This window comes from Mya arenaria, chromosome 5 (genome assembly GCF_026914265.1).
Source record: "Mya arenaria isolate MELC-2E11 chromosome 5, ASM2691426v1".
NCBI classification, from domain to species: Eukaryota; Metazoa; Mollusca; class Bivalvia; order Myida; family Myidae; genus Mya; species Mya arenaria.
The window spans coordinates 5735037-5754491 of NC_069126.1; the positions used below are offsets into that span (position 1 = coordinate 5735037).

The 19455-nt window shown below is 39.0% G+C and overlaps 1 protein-coding gene across 1 annotated transcript; it reads left to right on the forward strand.

Moving 5' to 3' along the window:
• The first annotated feature begins 196 nt into the window (after nucleotides 1-196).
• Nucleotides 197-14495, forward strand: LOC128233811 (uncharacterized). Its single transcript, XM_052947668.1, has 10 exons — nucleotides 197-475; nucleotides 1605-1706; nucleotides 2214-2392; nucleotides 3802-4758; nucleotides 5021-6144; nucleotides 7082-7244; nucleotides 8098-8235; nucleotides 10125-10255; nucleotides 11021-11157; nucleotides 13694-14495. The coding sequence occupies exons 1-10, from the start codon at nucleotides 235-237 to the stop codon at nucleotides 14224-14226; spliced, it is 3705 nt and encodes a 1234-aa protein (XP_052803628.1). The 5' UTR covers nucleotides 197-234; the 3' UTR covers nucleotides 14227-14495.
• The last annotated feature ends 4960 nt before the right edge of the window (nucleotides 14496-19455 follow it).

Sequence of the window (19455 nt, forward strand, 5' to 3'; positions counted from 1 at the left end):
TCTTTTTACGTCAAACATTTACTTCCAAATCCAATAAATCTTTGTTCTTAACAAATGGGAATACGTCCAATAGCAATCTAATCCATATGTCTACAAACGAACACTAGCCATCGTAAATACTTTCATGTTTATAACTTCCGCATGGAAAATATTCACAATAAAGAGATTTATAAAGGTGCGCAAACGGTCTTAAGCAACCATTATACAGTGTTCGTATCATATAGCTAAGATACTATGGCGCACATGTGGTCAACAACGTCAACTATAACGGTAATAGGTGTCCTGCTGATAAGCCACGTGACGGGACTTGGTGACGTCATATTGCATGGTGACGTATACGCTCAGTACATTGGCGCCCTCTACACAGACATCACGTGCACGACGGTGGAACCGGAAACAGTTCAGAATCTGCAGGCGATCAAGTGGACTCTGGATAGTCTCAACAAGAGGAACTTCATCAGCAGTGTGAGAATAGGTATTTGAATTCATTATATTTATACGTAGTTAATACTATTATTATTATCGTTATTATTATTATTATTATTAGTAGTAGTAGTAGTAGTAGTAGTAGTAGAAGTAGTAGTAGTAGTAGTAGTAGTACTAGTAGTAGTAGTAGTAGTAGTAGTAGTAGTAGTAGTACTAGTAGTAGTAGTAGTAGTAGTAGTAGTAGTAGTAGTAGTAGTAGTAGTAGTAGTAGTAGTAGTAGTAGTAGTGGTGGTGGTAGTAGTAGTAGTAGTAGTAGTAGTAGTAGTAGTAGTAGTAGTAGTAGTAGTAGTAGTAGTAGTAGTAGTAGTAGTAGTTGTAGTAGTAGTAGTAGTAGTAGTAGTAGTAGTAGTAGTAGTAGTAGTAGTAGTAGTAGTAGTAGTAGTTGTAGTAGTAGTAGTGGTAGTAGTAGTAGTAGTAGTAGTAGAAGAAGTAGTGGTAGTGGTAGTGGTAGTAGTAGTGGTAGTAGTAGTAGTAGTAGTAGTAGTAGTAGTAGTAGTAGTAGTAGTAGTAGTAGTAGTAGTAGTAGTACTAGTAGTAGTAGTAGTAGTAGTAGTAGTAGTAGTAGTAGTAGTAGTAGTAGTAGTAGTAGTAGTAGTAGTAGTAGTAGTAGTAGTAGTAGTAGTAGTAGTAGTAGCAGCAGCAGCAACAACAACAACAACAGCAGCAGCAGTAGCAGTATTAGTTGTAGTAGTAGTAGTAGTAGTAGAAGTAGTAGAATTTGCAAGAAAAAATGTTCCATGTCTGTTAGTGTTTCCCCATATCGGAACGGAAACACATAGGTGGAGCTTGTCCGTTCATTAATAACAACACGGATATTCATCAGTGGTATAAAAGTTATTTATGTTATTATAAGGTTAACGTGTGTGCGTCAAGACAGCGGTCTCTGACATCATTAATGCGACAACGTAGATTATACATGTGTTTTAAAGGCGTGGCGACGTGTGCATTTTTAGAAGTGTTCTTTTCTTGTTATGATTTTGGCTTCCAGTTTTAAAAATCACGATCAATCGTTGTAATTATTGAGTTTAAAAATCCATAAGCATACATTTGGGTGACATTTTAGTCTATTTTAAGATATTACAATAAAGATAAAAATATAAAAAAAAACTTCGTTGTAGGTCTGCGGGTGACGGCCTTATGCAACTCGGTTGAGGATGCCCGGCAGCAGGCGATGCGTCTCATTGTCGAGTTAGGGGCCTCAAATACTTCCGACATTATAGGTAAGGTTTCAGATACTTACCTACGTCATACGTCAGGGCCTAGGTACCCAATGACGTCAATCATCAGGGCGCAAATACCTTACAACGTCATTAAGGTTTATAAAAACATGTGACGTCATAGGTAAGGGATCAATACTTGGTGATGTCATACGTAATGATGTCATATGAGTATTGTCAAAACACCAAACGCTGTCCGAAAATATTGTTGTGTTCTGTTAAAACTTTAAAAACGCGAGAAAGGAATTTAACAGTAGTTTCGCTCGGTCTTAGTCCGACGGCTGAAATTGAGAGCCCACCATGGCAACTGTTATGGTTTTGTGCAAGGTTTTGCTTAAATACCTGATTCTGCTGCCGGAAAGCAATCTTATTTGATAAAATACTTCCTCTGGCTTTGTTTTTGAAACAATCAATTATTACGGCACTTATATCTATGTTTCAGATTCAAGTTCGATACATTTGACTTTATATTTATGTCAAAATCTACCTTTAGTGACGTATTCTCATCAGGTATTATCGGGTCGGAATACAGCTCGGAGGCAGAAGCAATCTCGCGGCTGATGAGCCCACTTCCGGAGCGTTTCCGGTTGCTACAGGTGAGCTTATCTGCGACGGCCGCGAAGCTCAGGGACCGCAGTATTTACCGGAACTTCTTTAGAACCATTCCACCGGATGATCTCCAAGCTAAGGTACGTGAATCTTTGTCATCCATGTTGATTATGATCTTTTTTTTCCTTTGGCTGATAATATTAACGTCAAATAAGTGGCATAGCAATGCAAGTTAGCTGCCTATTGGCTTCAAGTTAACGGCGTAACGTCGTTAATTTAGCGGCTAAGCGGCATAGCGGGGTGCAGTTAGCGACCAAGCGGCATAGCGTCGTGAAGTTAACGGCGTAGATGCATAGCTGCCAACCGGCCTAGCGGCGCAAAGGTACCGGCCAAGCGGCCAAGCGGCGTGAAATTAGCGGCCTAGCGGTGTGAAGTTAGCGGCAAAGCGGCCTAGCTGCCTTAGACCAGAATGTCGGTTTCAAGTTAGTGGCCAAGTGGCTAACGTCCTTAAGTTAGAAGCCTATCTGCCTACCATTAATCTGCCGAGCGGCCTTTTGTCGAGAAATAAGCGGCCTGGTGGCCTCAAATTGTTTTCTATTTTAAGCATTATCTGTGCATATAAAGAAGTATGAACACAGAAAGGTCGATATAACAGCCCTATCTGCCTTAAATTGTTTTCTATTTCAAAGCATTTTTGGGTGCGTTTTCTTCAAAAAAAATTAATTAAAACGTTGTTTATGCACAAATTAACATACTGTAGCGATTATAGATACAATTTAAGGCCGCCATGGCGCTAACTTCAGGCCGCTAGGCCGCTGGAGTGCTTGATCGACTTTTTTGTTTTCAAAACTTCTTGAAATGAAAAGATGCCCCATTGTCCATAAGGTGCTATAAAATGACAGTTTTGATTTAGCTTTCGATTGAAACCCAAACACTTCTTTTGCAACATTGGGGATAACTTTTTAATTATCGTTACATGATGTTCATTTGTGCATATAAACGTTAATTTAAAAGAAACAAATCAAAATCAAATTGTTTGAAAAAAACTAGGCCGCTATGGCGCCAGGTCGCCGACTTCACGCCGCTAGGCCTTCAGGCCTTTTACTTTTCCCCGCTAGGCCGCCTGGCCGCTAACTCTTCACGTCGCTAGGCCATCAGGCCGGTTACTTTACCCCGCTAGGCCGCTTGGTCGCTGTCTTCACGCCGCTAGGCCGCCAGACCGTTTACTTTACCCCGCTAGGCCGCTTGGTCGCTTACTTCACGTCGCTAGGCGGACAACTCCAGGACGCTGGTCGCTAGGCCGCTAGCTTTACGGACATGCTCATAATTTCATCTATAAACAGCATGTCGTATTTTGGTTTTATATCGTTACGATTTTCATAAGATGTTTTAGCAGCTGCATTCGCTCATTTTTACTTACATTGTTTTACCTTTAAAAATAGTTTATGTAAATGATGATTGTGGTTGTATTCTCATTGAATTTCAATGGTGCCGAAATAAATTTCATTCATGAAAATCAGATTGCATTCTTTATATGTCGATCTTCCAGGTAATGAAGCAGTTCTTAGTCAGTATGAACTGGACATTTCTTGCGATCATTCACGATGACAACGCGTACGGTTCCGGTGGCGCCCGGGCGCTCCTCGAAACGGCGAAGGGCCTTGACATCTGCTTCCCCGAAGTGATTCCTGTGGGTGCCGATTACAACGTGACGGTTGTGGAGAATCTTCTTCGAGAGCGAGTGTACAGGATAGGGCGGTCACCGCTACCTCCTGTCACTGGTATAATTGTATTCGGTACTTTCTACCTGACTTCCGCTGTGCTGAAGGCCGCAGATAACATTTCTCGCCAGGGCGGGGACGCCGCTAACATTCGGCCCGTCTTCCTGTTGTCGGAGGCGGCAGGCTATCTTGAAGGCGACACAGATCCCATAACCAAAGGCGCCTTTGTTCTAAGTCCGCCTCGCCGGAATATGTCTGAATTCGAAACAGAATGGAAGCTGAGCCTAACAGACAACAGCATATTAAGAACCGAAGCGGGAAACAATTTATATTTCAAGAAAATGTATGAACAAATTAGAAATTGTCAGTTTTCTGAAACAAATACGTCATCAAGCGTTTACTGTAGAGCTATGACTGACGCGGAGTTCCGCGATCAAATCCCCAATACAGTTTACAACCAGTACGGGATACAGGCCGCCATGGTGGTGGCGAAGGCGGTGGACTTGGTGAGTGGCAAGGTATGTCCCAGGGCCGCCTCCTGCCCGCAGCTGACAAACACAAGTCTTGCACCAAGAGCGGAATTCATCTCCGTTCTTGAGAACAGACACATCGATTTTGACGCGGATTTTGGATCATTCCGGCTGGACGCGTTTAAGAACCAAAACCTTGGCATTGTATTTAATGGGTCGGCTGATCCGGTCTTCATCCCGGCGGGACAGAGCCCGGAGTACGAAGTGTACAGCCACCAAGATTGTCCAGGATCTAGTTCCCCGTGTCTACGAAAGGTAAACTTAAGTTTACTATTGATGCTTTGCATGTGAAGTATTTAACAAATATGAATTATATGATATTAAATATATTTAGTTTACTTTCTATTTATATAATTGACAATACATGTATACTAGACGCTTCATTTGACAATGGTATTTTATATCATCGTAATTCACTTGAGGTAAACAACTGGATTGAAAGATAAATGACTGTGGAATTCGAGAAAGTGTTTTTTGTCTTCGTATTTAACTGTTCAACTTTGATTCACTGTTTCAGGTAGCGGATTACAGATTAGGTCAACTTAAAACCTCGGGTTACAATCCCATTAAATGTTACGACCTAGCTGGCACAGAGACCGACTGTTCCGTCCATCGGCCTCAGGTGCCTAACGGCTTCCGGTCTGACACATGCGTGGGGCGACAGGAATTGGATCCCGTTCTCTTTGAGATGGGTGACATTTACATAGTAGGGATCGTACCTGTTCATAACGTGGGTAGCTCGCCCCTGGAGTGTGGCGATATTAAAAAAGGCAGCATCGATGTTGTTGAAGCTATTCGGTTTGCTGTGAGTGAGCGACAGACTTTATTCTCGGGTAAAGTCGGAGTTATTATAGTGGACAGTTGTAACGATCCGCAGATCATACAAGAAAAGATCCTCTCTATTCAGAGACTGGGTGTATACCACGATGGTGTCTATGAGCAGGTCAAGGGTAAGATCCTTGGCTACATAGGCGGCTGGTCGAGCGATGAAAGCAAGGCTGTCGCGCTAATCACTGGCCGCCTCAGTAAGGTTCAAATCAGCTACGCATCGACAGCCATCGTCCTCAGCCGGCGGAACGAGCTTCCGTACTTTCTCCGAATTCCAAGCCCTGACAATGACCAGGCGAGGACAATGCTAGAAATTGTAAAGACACTCCACCCGAACCGGACACAAATTCAGGTTCTCTACAGCCAGAGTACGTATGGTGAGGGTGGTTTGAGCCTGATCAAGGACGTCATTGAAAATTTACAGTATGACGTCTGCATAGTAAATCAGATACCATTTTCGGCGGAAATCAGCCCTCAGCGCGTCGTCGACAGCCTCCGAGCAAACTCAGACGCCAAGTTTGTTTTAGTGTTCTTGGGATCGTCTGACGTCAATATCATCATCAACACCCTTAACACATTGGATAGTAACGAATTCCTCTTCATAACATCGGAAGGATGGGGGCTGCGACAAGCGTTGATTGGTTCCATTGCGATTGCCTCGCGCCTGTGGGTGACGGACTCATTCGAGAACCACATAGCTGCCCTGGTGCCCGAGGGTAGCTCCATCAATCCCTGGGTCCGCCCCTACATGGAGTCGCAGTTTGACTGTTACTACCAGTGGAGTTTTGACAAGTCGTCCAATAGGACTTGCACGTATGTAGTTCGGATTGCTTAGAATGCGATAACTCGAACAGGCGATAACTCGAAAACATTATTTTAGTTGTCACACTTCCACGCTTAAAACACAGAGTTATTGTTCATAAGGATGGGTCAATGTACACCAAACCTCTATGTTGTCATTTTCCCCATGTTACAGCTTCTATGAACATTATTGATCTAGACTGAAATATATCCGAAATTATCTTCAAGTTTCTGATTACAAATAGTCTAAATCATTCAGCCTCTCTGATCAATTCATCACTTCAAACATTCAGAATTCCTCAGCCATTTCTATCAAAAACAACCTCGGATGTATATGGACGGTTTACATACTCAGAAATGGGTATGTTTAAGTCCGCTGCAAGTAGTTCGCGTAGTGATTTAATTTTGCAGTTAAACATAATGACTTAAATCTTTTGGAATCTTGCAATTTTACACTTTCCTGCCAATCAATTAAATCTTTGATCAACAAATACAAGCTAAAACACTTATTTAATTAATGATATAATTCAAAACTTTGCGAACTACTTCTACTGATGTAACGGCATACATCCGAGGTTGTTTTCGATCAAAGTGGCCGAGGAGTTCTGATTGTGACTTCGCATTGAACGGTATAGGCCCGGATTAGATGCAAGCGTTAAGATGATCGAAATTAATTACATATGACGTTTTAATCAAGTGATATGTACACCCTGACCTTGAATTTCAATTACATATATATTGAGTGTCACAAAATGAATTATTATTTTTTACAAACAATATAAACGGCCTAAACCGACCAATTAAGTTATTAGTTTCGAAATAGATATCACAATTTATCAGAAATATCGCTTCCAAAAATCGATCTTACGATAAATGCGTTGGTAAGATGTCCCTAATATCTTTATTTTTTAAGCTAAGTCATCTTTTTATCTTTCCCACCTTACACCAGAGGTAGTGAGCGGCTTACAAGCTCCGTGTACGACATTGATTCGTGGGCGCCGTTCGCCGAACGGGCGGTACAGATGCTCATGGATGCCGGCAGTCAGTTCCTGCTGTCCACGTGCGGAAACAGCGGCTCCATTTGCCCAGCTTTTGCCAACTCGACGGACCAGGTATGTAAGACAGGGTCATTTTCGAAGCTCCGTTAAAATAATCGCAATATTTTGTCTAAATAGTTTGGCTTGCTCCATAAAGTCCTTGGCCGACGTTACAACACAACTAGAATGTTACAATAAGTATTAAAGATGCACTCTTACTCTTAGATAAGATTAAGCACAATTAATGCCATTCTTTAAATATTCCAAAAAGGGTGAATAAATGTCGAAAAAAAATGGTTCTTATGAAGGATACCGAGTCTAATCTGAAAGAAATGAGCCTAAAACACGGTATGTCTACCTTATGAGACTATAGTAGACAACAGTAAATCTTTTAGCATTCACCAATCATTTAAATAATTAGCGCTTTCTGCTGTTAGATACACGGTTACATTCTTGTTATCAGTAATTAATATTTTCCATAAATGCTTTATTTAGTAAGTAGTTAAAGGTTTATCAGTCAAAATTTATGTTTGTTATATACATGTGTATGTATTGATTTTGAATAAGAGTGTCACTTTAACACTAACGAGCAGTGCCACAATAAAACGGAGCGCCACATTGTATCCCTTGTTTGACCACAACAGCGACGTCATCATGATCTTGGGTACTGGATCGTAGCGTAAAATATATAAGGCTATATGTTTGTCCTTTTATATCAGTGTTTGACGTCAGCTGAGACGTCACCATGATATTGAGGTGTAGATAGTAAGATCAGCTGTCATTTTAGTTTTAGCCAGTCCTGAAGGATCTGAGCTTATGATGGACACAATACGTCTTTTTAACGTGCTTGACGTCAGTGATGACGTCACTTTGTCCTGGTGTGAAAAGTGGGACACTTACAACGTATAATTGGGCATTGACCTTCCAGTTTCTGGCAGTCCTAAAGAACGAGCGTGCCAAGAAAGAGGCTCAGGACGCCAAGTTGTATCCCGTATTTGACGACAACGGTGACGGCACAATTGGATACCGGATATACGTCTTCGATAGCACCGGGGATCCAGTTAAGGTAGTGTTTAGTGTACCTTTAGAGACCATGGCATTGGTAAATAACTCTATAGTCCTATTTTTGTAATGCACCAGTCTATTGTAACCACGCCCCCCCCCCCCCAAGGTCCGGGGGTATACCAGGGAAAGCCGGGGAAAAGGGCCGTGTTTTTACTGTCCAGGTGGCCCCGCAGGGCCGGGTGACCGCGGTGGTTTTGTCATAGCGTCAAATTTAGCGGAGATTGGGCCTTATGTAGAGTCTCTGGGATGCGGGGGCGTTTGGCCGAGGTTAAACCATCAGTTCGTCCCCGCAGGGCGGGGATTTTACCCGGGGTTGGCTGGACCGAAAGTCAAAGTCCCGGCTATTCCCCGGACCTGGGGGTCGTGGTTACAATTGACCGATGCATAAACATAAGAAACTGCAGACTTCATTGCGGATTCCACTCCCATACCACCATAAACTATTAAAATAAGGAATAACCAATTATATACCAAACCAAAAATAGTGAGCTTTGCTTGTTCTTATTATATTGGACTTAAGATTGTTCGTGAAATCGGGGCCAGAGCCGTTTTTAACATTTCAGCCAAGTGCTTGACTTTGGTCAGTATATTTTTTAATACTCAGGAGTAGGAGAAACAGTGAGTGTATATCACGTGATAAATTACATCATATATGCTTCGCCGGAAGGCAATATTTTGCTTAAACTGAAGACTTTAAACAACGATAACTTCAGTTTTTCCTCACATTGAGAAATTCAGTACTGAATGCATTTGGCCTCTTGTGCGATTCTTTTATGACGTGTGATCCTATCCTTTTTATGAGCGTTGGGTTTCGTTGGTCTTACATAGCACTTGTTACATATATATGCCCCTGTAATCACGAGTGAATATCACATCGGTCCCGGGATATAATAAAGCTGACAATCGAGTCATTATTATATCGACTATTCGAATAATATAGAGAGCTATGCTACTCATAATAGCGGCGGCGCCGGTGTCGGCGTCAGCATCACATATTGATTAAGATTTTGCATGTAAGGACCTTTAAGACATTATTTCGACACAAACACCATACATTGCGTTCAAACAGGTGTTCCCAACTATCCAACCTACTTAATGAGTCAAGTTGGAGAACTCTATCTTTCATATAATGCAAATTATTGCCCCTTATCATTCGACTTAAAATTCTGGTCAATGCATTCCGTGTAAGCACTCGTTGGTTTATATCTCAGCAACTTTGTGATGTATGGCATTGAGGCTAAATATTTATACAAAGATCCTCACCCATCAAACGTACTAAAATAGTCAAGTTATATAACTCTGGTTTGTATATAATGCAAATTATGGCCCTTTAAAATTTGATATAGAAATTCTGGTTTAGGTTTTGTATAAAACCAAGAGGAAGTCAATACCTCAGCAAATATCTTATGTATTGCAATGAACTTCAGACAGGTGTTTCCAAATATCCAACATACTTAATATATCAAGTTATATAACTTTATCATGAATATGGTCGTTTATTATTCGTAATAGAAATTCTGTTTCAGGTTTTGCATGAAAGCGTACACAAGTCAATGTCTTAGCAAGTACTTGATGTATTGTTTGAAACTGTATACAAAGTATCCCAGCCATCAAACCTGCTTATTTAATCAAATTAGATAATTCTTAATTGTATTTCATAAATAAATGCCTTTTTATTATTCGTCTTCTAGCAGATCTGGTTAAGGTTTTGCATGTTAGCATATATAAGTCAACAACTCACCAAATACTTGATATATTCCAATGAAACGTAATACAGTCAAGTAAGATAACTCTATCTTGAATAATTAAAATGCAAAACTTGCGCCTATAATTTCATGCTAAGGCTTTGCGTGTAAGCGATATAACGTCATCAGCCTGGATATTCTTTAGATCGGGTCGAGCGGAGAAGAGACGAGCTTCAACCTGCAGGTGGACGCTTTCAACGTGCACCGCCCACGTGACTCCTACATTTCCTCGTGCGGAGAATCCCAGGCTTGCGGTAAATGCTTTCCCGCTCCGAGGTGAGACACAGTTTGTGTCTTGTGTTTTTTGCAGTTTATGAATTGTAACAAGATTTTGAAACTTTTAGGTGACGTTTTTGCTTGTTTGATTTCATTATATTTGTGAAAAAGTCAGGCCAATGACATAACAAGTTACATTCATGATATGTCACGTTTCATCTCTATATATTGATCTACTAGAAAGATTAAAATGTAAAGAACGTGAAAATTGGTGCTTTAACGTTGTCTTGTATTGAAAATTAAATAATTTAAAAGGACTAGACACCAGATGGTTCCAAATCAGCAAATACAGCATTTCATCAAAACAAGACCAAAATTGTCAATACTAGCTAGTAGTATGAGGCCGATAAAACATTATTTTACATGATTGAAATAAAATAAAAATCGCTGTATGTGAGTTAACCATTAAAAATTGTACAATGTTGTCCTAGTTCATAGTGTATAATTATATTAAGCATGTGAAAGGCACGTCATTACTACAGATCCACATACCGGAGCAATTTTAAATTCACCGGGATTTACGGGGTAGACAAAGACAGTAATTTTTCGATTTGTAAAAATACGCAAAAACTTCGAAAGATACTGGTAGATGATTTTGCCGTAAGCGATGTGCTACATTAGTATGTCAGATTGAATACGTTTTACACAACAATAACAAGTGTTTGCATTTTTTCTTGCAGCTGTATCATCTGGTCTAGTCCCTTTAATGATAAAATGTCAGCTATACACTCATATCAAATTCTTTTTATTGAAACACCTTTGAAGCTCTACTGATTCCACCGGAAGTTCGGCGGTCTCTGGGGGAATTATCGCCGTGATCGTGGTCCTTGTTGTGCTGTGTTGCGGGCTGACAGCCGCCCACCTCTTCATCTGTAACCGTTATGGATGTTTCCTCCGCTTCCGTAAGACGCATAAGTTTACTTTGGTTGAAAGGCGCGCAAAAGAGAATGATTCAAAAATATGTACAAAAGTTACTAAAGCATTTTTATGTTTTATTCATTTGGCTTTATTGGGCATTACAAAAAAGCATTAGCTGTGTGAAGTTAGCTAAACATACGACATTGGACATTGGACATTCAAAATCGAATGTTGTGCTGGCACGACATTGGACATTGGACATTCAAAATCGAATGTTGTGCTGGCACGACATTGGACATTGGACATTCAAAATCGAATGTTGTGCTGGCACGACATTGGACATTCAAAATCGAATGTTGTGCTGGCACGACATTGGACATTGGACATTCAAAATCGAATGTTGTGCTGGCACGACATTGGACATTGGACATTCAAAAACGAATGTCGTGCCAGCACGACATTGGAAATTGGACATTCAAAATCGAATGTTGTGCTAAAAGCATTTGATTTGCGTACAGATAAAAATACTTGCCTTTATAAAATTTAAAATGTATATATGTTTTTGCATCAAGCTAAAGTTTGCGTCTTTAAAGCTGCACTCTCACAGATTGACAGTTTTGACATTTTTTTCTGCTTTGAATCAGATTATTTGGGCATCAATGCTTTCAATCCATTCGTATAAAGTAATTTATATTAGAACATAAATCAATTTATCGAAAAACGGCCGAAACATTCAATTTTCTTTAAACGTTAGTAACGCTTTTAGCCTTATGACCTACCATCAATATAAAAAACTGCAATCTAATATTAAGTCAGCATTTTTTTATCGCTGGTTTTCAGACATTTACGCAAAATTTGGCTCATATCAAGACAAAAATAAATAAAAGAAATACTCACAGCTGATAATCTGTGAAAGTGCAATTTTAGCCTGATTAAGGAAATATGGATTGGTCACAGTCTTATTTAAATATATTGAACTATTATTAGATTGTAGTATTGACCAAGGAACCAAAGAAATATAATATGTGCATGTATATCAGTATACATGTACTTATGACGTTGCATGGCCGATATATAAAATAAATTTATATACATGTAGTTTAATGATACTATTGTAACCAATATACTGTTACTTTTGTGTCAGTTTTTTATACAAGTTTTGTAAAAGAAAATGGAACAGTTGTCTACCACCCCTTATAAGTAGGTCCAAAAAATGCCGGAAATTCTTTTCTCCCACCTCAGATAAGTAGATCCAATAATTTAACCATGCTAGATATTCTTATCTTGCCCACGGGCGAAGATAAAATGCCCGTATGGAACTCCTTTTACCACATTGTAATTACCTCCCTTGTTGAAGACTGTCGTCAGTAGCATCAAGGAAATCTTGTCTTATGGTAATATTTAGAACGCTAATTAATTATTTCTCGCTTCAAATGTCACCATAAAACACAGTTATCAGGCATCTTTCATGAAGTAATGCTTCACTCTCCTTAGAACTATTTAAAGTCCGATTTGACTAATAACATTATCTGAACCGCTGCGCGTACATCCATGACAACCACGAATTTTCGAATGTCCATGCGCAATTATTTTTTCTAAGCACAAAAGAGTTCCTGCAAATAATACATTTTTACTTAATTTTGTTTAACTGAGGTGGGAGAAAAAGCATCTACCATAGCCGCTCGTGTAAGATAGGTTCATTCCGACCCTCGCGCATGGTGTTTTGCGGAAACTCGGTAAACCTCGTTTCCGCAAAACACCCTACGCTCAGTCGGGATGAACCTATCTTACACTCTCGGCAATGGAAGATACTTATAATCTTGCCCATAAGCAAAGATAAAACAAGTACCCGTATGGAACTCCTACCTCGTTAAAGACCGTCGTCTTAAGCATTATGAAAACCATTTCTTGTGACAATATTTAAAATCCTAATTAATTATTTCTCGTTTTGAATGGCACCATAAAAAGTTTTCACGCTCCATTCAAGAAATAATGCTGCACTCTTCTAAGAAATATTTAAGGAACAATTTGACTATTAACATAATCCGAATTACTGCATGAATATCCATGACAACCACGAATTATCACATATCTCTACGCACATTATTTACACTAAGCACAAAAGAGTCCCAGCGAAAAAAAAATACATTTTTTACTTTATTTTGTTAACTGAGATGGGAGAAAAAAACACCTATCATAGCCTACCATAGCCGATCGTGTGAGCTAGGTTCATTGCAACCCTCGCGCAGGGTGTTCGATCCCGCGAAACACCCTACGCTCGGGTTGGGATGAACCTAACTTACACTTTCGGCCATGGAAGATACTTATAATCTTGCTCACGGGCAAAGATTAAAAATCCCGTACGTATAACATCAATCAAAATACATTGGTACTATATAAACTGAGAAGAATAAGCATCTAGCAAGGCCGCGTGTGTATGCTACATTTATCCCAACACTTGAGCAGGTGTCTGCGGAAACTCGGTAAACCTCGTTTTCGCAAAACATCCCACGTCTAGGATGGGGATGAACCTATCGTATACTCTCGGCCATGGACGATACTAATAATCTATTATTACAGAAAACGGAAATCCTCTGTATGATACGTATTTGACGCCGGAGTACGTATCACAGGGACGAATGATGACGTCGGACGGCAGCGATTGGTCTGCACAGCCCGAGAGGGAACTTCCGAAACGACCGTGCGATTCGGGCTACAATAATGTCATCAACTACGAGACGAGATCCGTAGACGACGGCAGCTGCGCAAGTAACCAGACCGTTGCGTCCAGAAAGATTACCGGTCAGGCGGACGGGTCAGGAGGGGTTATGAACCCCATCTTTGACGATGGAAGTGCCGGGATGCTAAAGAGTCCTTCCTCAGACACGAAGACGAGCGTCTTCCACGGAGGCGTCGAGATCTCAGACGCTGGTACTATCACTGAGACCCCGCAGTCTCACAGGTTTATTAACCCCAAACAACAACAAGAACAGGCTCCGCAACAACAACAACAGCAGCAGCAACATCAGATGCTAAAACCAAACGAGCAACATAGTGTCATGTTTCAGGATGGCGGCCATTATATCAGTATGCAGAACAAGATGGAGTTTTGAAGTGCCGGACACTGACTTTGGAACAGGGTTTGGTTCAACAGATTTTTGAGAGGCCAGATATTAATATAATAATATGATGGCCGATAATTAAAAACATGATAATACTGCTCGGTCATAAAACGTGTGAAAAAAATGGTTTTTACAAAGAACCTTGACAATTATGAAATGACATTGAGTTTGTGTTCATTTTCGTAGTTTATTTTTAATAATGTTCAGGTTGATAAAAAATACATGCATTATTATGATGGGTTTTTTTTAAATAAATATACGTCATATATTATTGTCTTTATTTATCAAACCTATTTTGGAAACTAACATGACCGTGGGCTGTGCACATTTAGAAAATCTACTTCAGGTGAAAATATATTTATAAAATTAAGTAGTTCGCAGTCAAAGCATTAGATAAAGATAACAAGCCAACTTCAAATTAACCAATCGGAACACCTCGGACATCTCCGCCATACGACGAACCTCGAGTGTATGCCGTAAAAGTAGTTCGCAAAATTAATAACAATAACATTTGGTCAGTGTAGTGTTTTAAAGTGTATTTTTATTAATTAAGTCAAATTAATTGCAAGTAAAGTGTATAAATGCGTAAATAATTAAGTTTCCTAAGAACAAATTCATAGGGTTAACTGCTAAATTGAAATTACTACGCGAAAGCTGAAAACGTTTACGCCATCATATACATCCGAGGTTGTTTTCGAAGGAAAATGGCCGAGGTTCTCCGATTGCAGACCAACTACTGAGAACCGTGTATGATCTCTTTTCCAAACCTTTTATTTATGTGAGTAATTTCTATTTCTTGCAATGCTATAATGGGAGAACTGTAGCAGAATCTATTCAATAAATAGTTGTCTTACATTTCAAGCAAAATAGGATACCTGTTGCAGAATAAAGCGCGACCGGACACTTTTTGTATTTATCTTACATGGCTCGGTAAAACTTAATGTTATTAAATGTACTGTTGCAATGCACGCTGACAATTGCATACGTCACTCTGGGAAATTGGCCCCCGAGTTCATCGTACGAGGTTATAAACACGCGTTGAAGATGTTACCGGCCACGAGGAGCAATGTCGGCTCGAGAGATTTTACGCGAAGGCTTAGACCACTATCACTTCCCGGTAACATTTTATACTCCCCAAATGGATGAGCAAAAACTCGCCGCTTTGTCCGTCCGTCCATCCGTCCGTCACATCCTTGCTTGGAGATTAACTTTAACTTTACAATGACTGATGGGATAGGGATAAAACTTGGTATATAGATAGATGACGACGCTAGGAAGTGCTGTGCACAAGAACCATAATCCTATCATAAACATTTGAATTCATTTTATTGTAAGGATTCCAATAAACTTGGTATATACAAAGATGGCAATGGCATTATAAAACGTTTGAAGGTCCGTTTCAGGCTATCATACAACGTTCCTCTTCTAATGATATTTGTAAATTTCAATTGCGGCTTTTTATTAATTTGCATAAAATAAACAGTTTTACTTTAAAATTTAATTCTCAAACCTGCCCATACCTTTGCATGTTATGATTTTTTTCAACTTGTGTATAATAGTGCTACAACAATTCCGCTTCTACCAGCACATTGTATTGCAATTTCTGCCTCTCCATGGCCAAAGACGGCAAAGAGCATATGGGAACACCCGTCGCTTCTATCGATTCTCTTGTTATTGCATGACTCGGGCCGGTATTACAGTCGGACATTTGCCATAATAAAAATCTCGTTTTAACAAACATTTCATTCTAAATCTTGGTTGGTATTTAATATTGGTCTTAATTGGATATAAGACACGGTGTAGCTAATCGGATTACTCGTTATTAATAACTGACCAATAGGGGGAATGAAGTCAAGTATGACCATAAGATAAACTTAAGTTGTATACTGAATACCACCCCTGGGGTGGTATTTAATGTGCGACTTATGTCATTCTTATGTTCATATATCATTGACTCCATTCACTGTTTATGTCCGTTATTTATATCGAGTAATCCGATAAGCTACATCGTTCTTACCTCAATTAAGACCAATATTGAATACCACCCCTGAATGCAACATATCTGAAAAGTACATCGTTCTTTTTGATTTTGTTTATTTCCTTTCTCGGGTCTGTATAAAGAAACTTATTAGCTTCCTTGTGATTTGTGTACTTATTTAACTTCTATTTATTTCAGTTTTTGTAATATATTTCCCGGTTTGGAAACAGCTAAGTACTTTACAAAACTATATAAGTTAAAGACACACTTACAACGAAAGAATTGCATTACCACACGACTGCGTTCTCTTAAAAAGCACAGTTCTAAGACTGGGTGTACCACAGGATAAAAAATCACAAATACAAGCCTACATTTTCAATGTAACAAGTGAATAATGTACACCATACACGGTTCAATGTTTGGTACAGGGTACTTTAGAGTTTAGACTGGACACAGTAGTGGCCGGTTGCTCAACATATACCGATAGGCTATTTTGGAGTGGACACAGTATTGGCCGGTTGCTCAACATTTACCAATAGGCTATTTTGGAGTGGACACAGTATTGGCCGGTTGCTCAACATTTACCGATAGGGTACTTTAGACTGAACACAGTATTGGCCGGTTGCTCAACATTTACCGATATGCTATTTTGGGGTGGACACAGTATTGGCCGGTTGCTCAACATTTACCGATAGGCTATTTTAGACTGGACACAGTATTGGGCGGTTGCTCAACATTTACCGATAGGGTACTTTAGACTGGACACAGTATTGGCCGGTTGCTCAACATTTACCGATAGGGTACTTTAGACTGGACACTGTATTGGCCGGTTGCTCAACATTTACCGATAGTGTACTTTAGACTGGACACATTATTGGCCGGTTGCTCAACATTTACCGATAGGGTACTTTAGACTGAACACAGTATTGGCCGGTTGCTAACCATTTACAGACAGGGTACTTTTGACTTGACACAGTATTGGCCGGTTGCTTACCATTTTCCGACAGGGTACTTTAGACTGGACATAGTATTGGCCGGTTGCTCACCATTTACCGATAGGGTACTTAAGACTGGACACAGTATTTGCTGGTTGCTCAACCTTCCTAAGCCCAGTTTATATGATTACAAGGGAGCATACCCGATGTCATTTTACTGTTTGGTCTTGTTGTGCAAACAAAGTTATAAGAAACAGCTGATCGACTGGCCAAAGATTTCCCATTCTTACAAACCATATCTTCATGATCAGAAACAAAGATTTCCCATTCTTACAAACCATATCTTCATGATCAGAAACAAAGATTTCCCATTCTTACAAATCATATCTTCATGATCAGAAACAAAGATTTCCCATTCTTACAAATCATATCGTCATGATCAGAAACAAAGATTTCCCATTCTTACAAATCATATCGTCATGATCAGAAACAAAGATTTCCCATTCTTACAAATCATATCGTCATGATCAGAAACAAAGATTTCCCATTCTTACAAACCATATCTTCATGATCAGAAACAAAGATTTCCCATTCTTACAAACCATATCTTCATGATCAGAAACAAAGATTTCCCATTCTTACAAACCATATCTTCATGATCAGAAACAAAGATTTCCCATTCTTACAAATCATATCTTCATGATCAGAAACAAAGATTTCCCATTCTTACAAATCATATCGTCATGATCAGAAACAAAGATTTCCCATTCTTACAAATCATATCGTCATTATCAGAAACAAAGATTTCCCATTTTTACAAATCATATCGTCATTATCAGAAACAAAGATTTCCCATTCTTACAAATCATATCGCCATGATCAGAAAAAAAGACTTCCCATTCTTACAAATCATATCGTCATGATCAGAAACAAAGACTTCCCATTCTTACAAATCATATCGTCATGATCAGAAACAAAGACTTCCCATTCTTACAAATCATATCGTCATGATCAGAAACAAAGACTTCCCATTCTTACAAATCATATCGTCATGATCAGAAACAAAGATTTCCCATTCTTACAAACCATATCTTCATGATCAGAAACAAAGATTTCCCATTCTTACAAACCATATCTTCATGATCAGAAACAAAGATTTCCCATTCTTACAAATCATATCTTCATGATCAGAAACAAAGATTTCCCATTCTTACAAATCATATCGTCATGATCAGAAACAAAGATTTCCCATTCTTACAAATCATATCGTCATGATCAGAAACAAAGACTTCCCATTCTTACAAATCATATCGTCATGATCAGAAACAAAGACTTCCCATTCTTACAAATCATATCGTCATGATCAGAAACAAAGACTTCCCATTCTTACAAATCATATCGTCATGATCAGAAACAAAGACTTCCCATTCTTACAAATCATATCGTCATGATCAGAAACAAAGATTTCCCATTCTTACAAACCATATATTCATGATCAGAAACAAAGATTTCCCATTCTTACAAACCATATCTTCATGATCAGAAACAAAGATTTCCCATTCTTACAAACCATATCTTCATGATCAGAAACAAAGATTTCCCATTCTTATAAATCATATATTCATGATCAGAAACAAAGACTTCCCATTCTTACAAACCATATATTCATGATCAGAAACAAAAATTTCCCATTCTTACAAACCATATATTCATGATCAGAAACAAAAATTTCCCATTCTTACAAATCATATATTCATGATCAGAAACAAAGATTTCCCATTCTTACAAATCATATATTCATGATCAGAAACAAAGATTTCCCATTCTTACAAATCATATCGTCATGATCAGAAACAAAGATTTCCCATTCTTACAAATCATATCGTCATGATCAGAAACAAAGACTTCCCATTCTTACAAATCATATCGTCATGATCAGAAACAAAGACTTCCCATTCTTACAAATCATATCGTCATGATCAGAAACAAAGACTTCCCATTCTTACAAATCATATCGTCATGATCAGAAACAAAGACTTCCCATTCTTACAAATCATATCGTCATGATCAGAAACAAAGACTTCCCATTCTTACAAATCATATCGTCATGATCAGAAACAAAGACTTCCCATTCTTACAAATCATATCGTCATGATCAGAAACAAAGACTTCCCATTCTTACAAATCATATCGTCATGATCAGAAACAAAGATTTCCCATTCTTACAAATCATATATTCATGATCAGAAACAAAGATTTCCCATTCTTACAAACCATATATTCATGATCAGAAACAAAGATTTCCCA

Coding starts and splice junctions, on each gene's coding strand:
- LOC128233811 (XM_052947668.1), top strand. CDS start 235: ATGGCGCACATGTGGTCAACAACGTCAACTATAACGGTAATAGGTGTC. Junction 8,236..10,124: donor GCACCGGGGATCCAGTTAAG/GTAGTGTTTAGT, acceptor GATATTCTTTAG/ATCGGGTCGAGCGGAGAAGA. Junction 10,256..11,020: donor AAATGCTTTCCCGCTCCGAG/GTGAGACACAGT, acceptor ACACCTTTGAAG/CTCTACTGATTCCACCGGAA.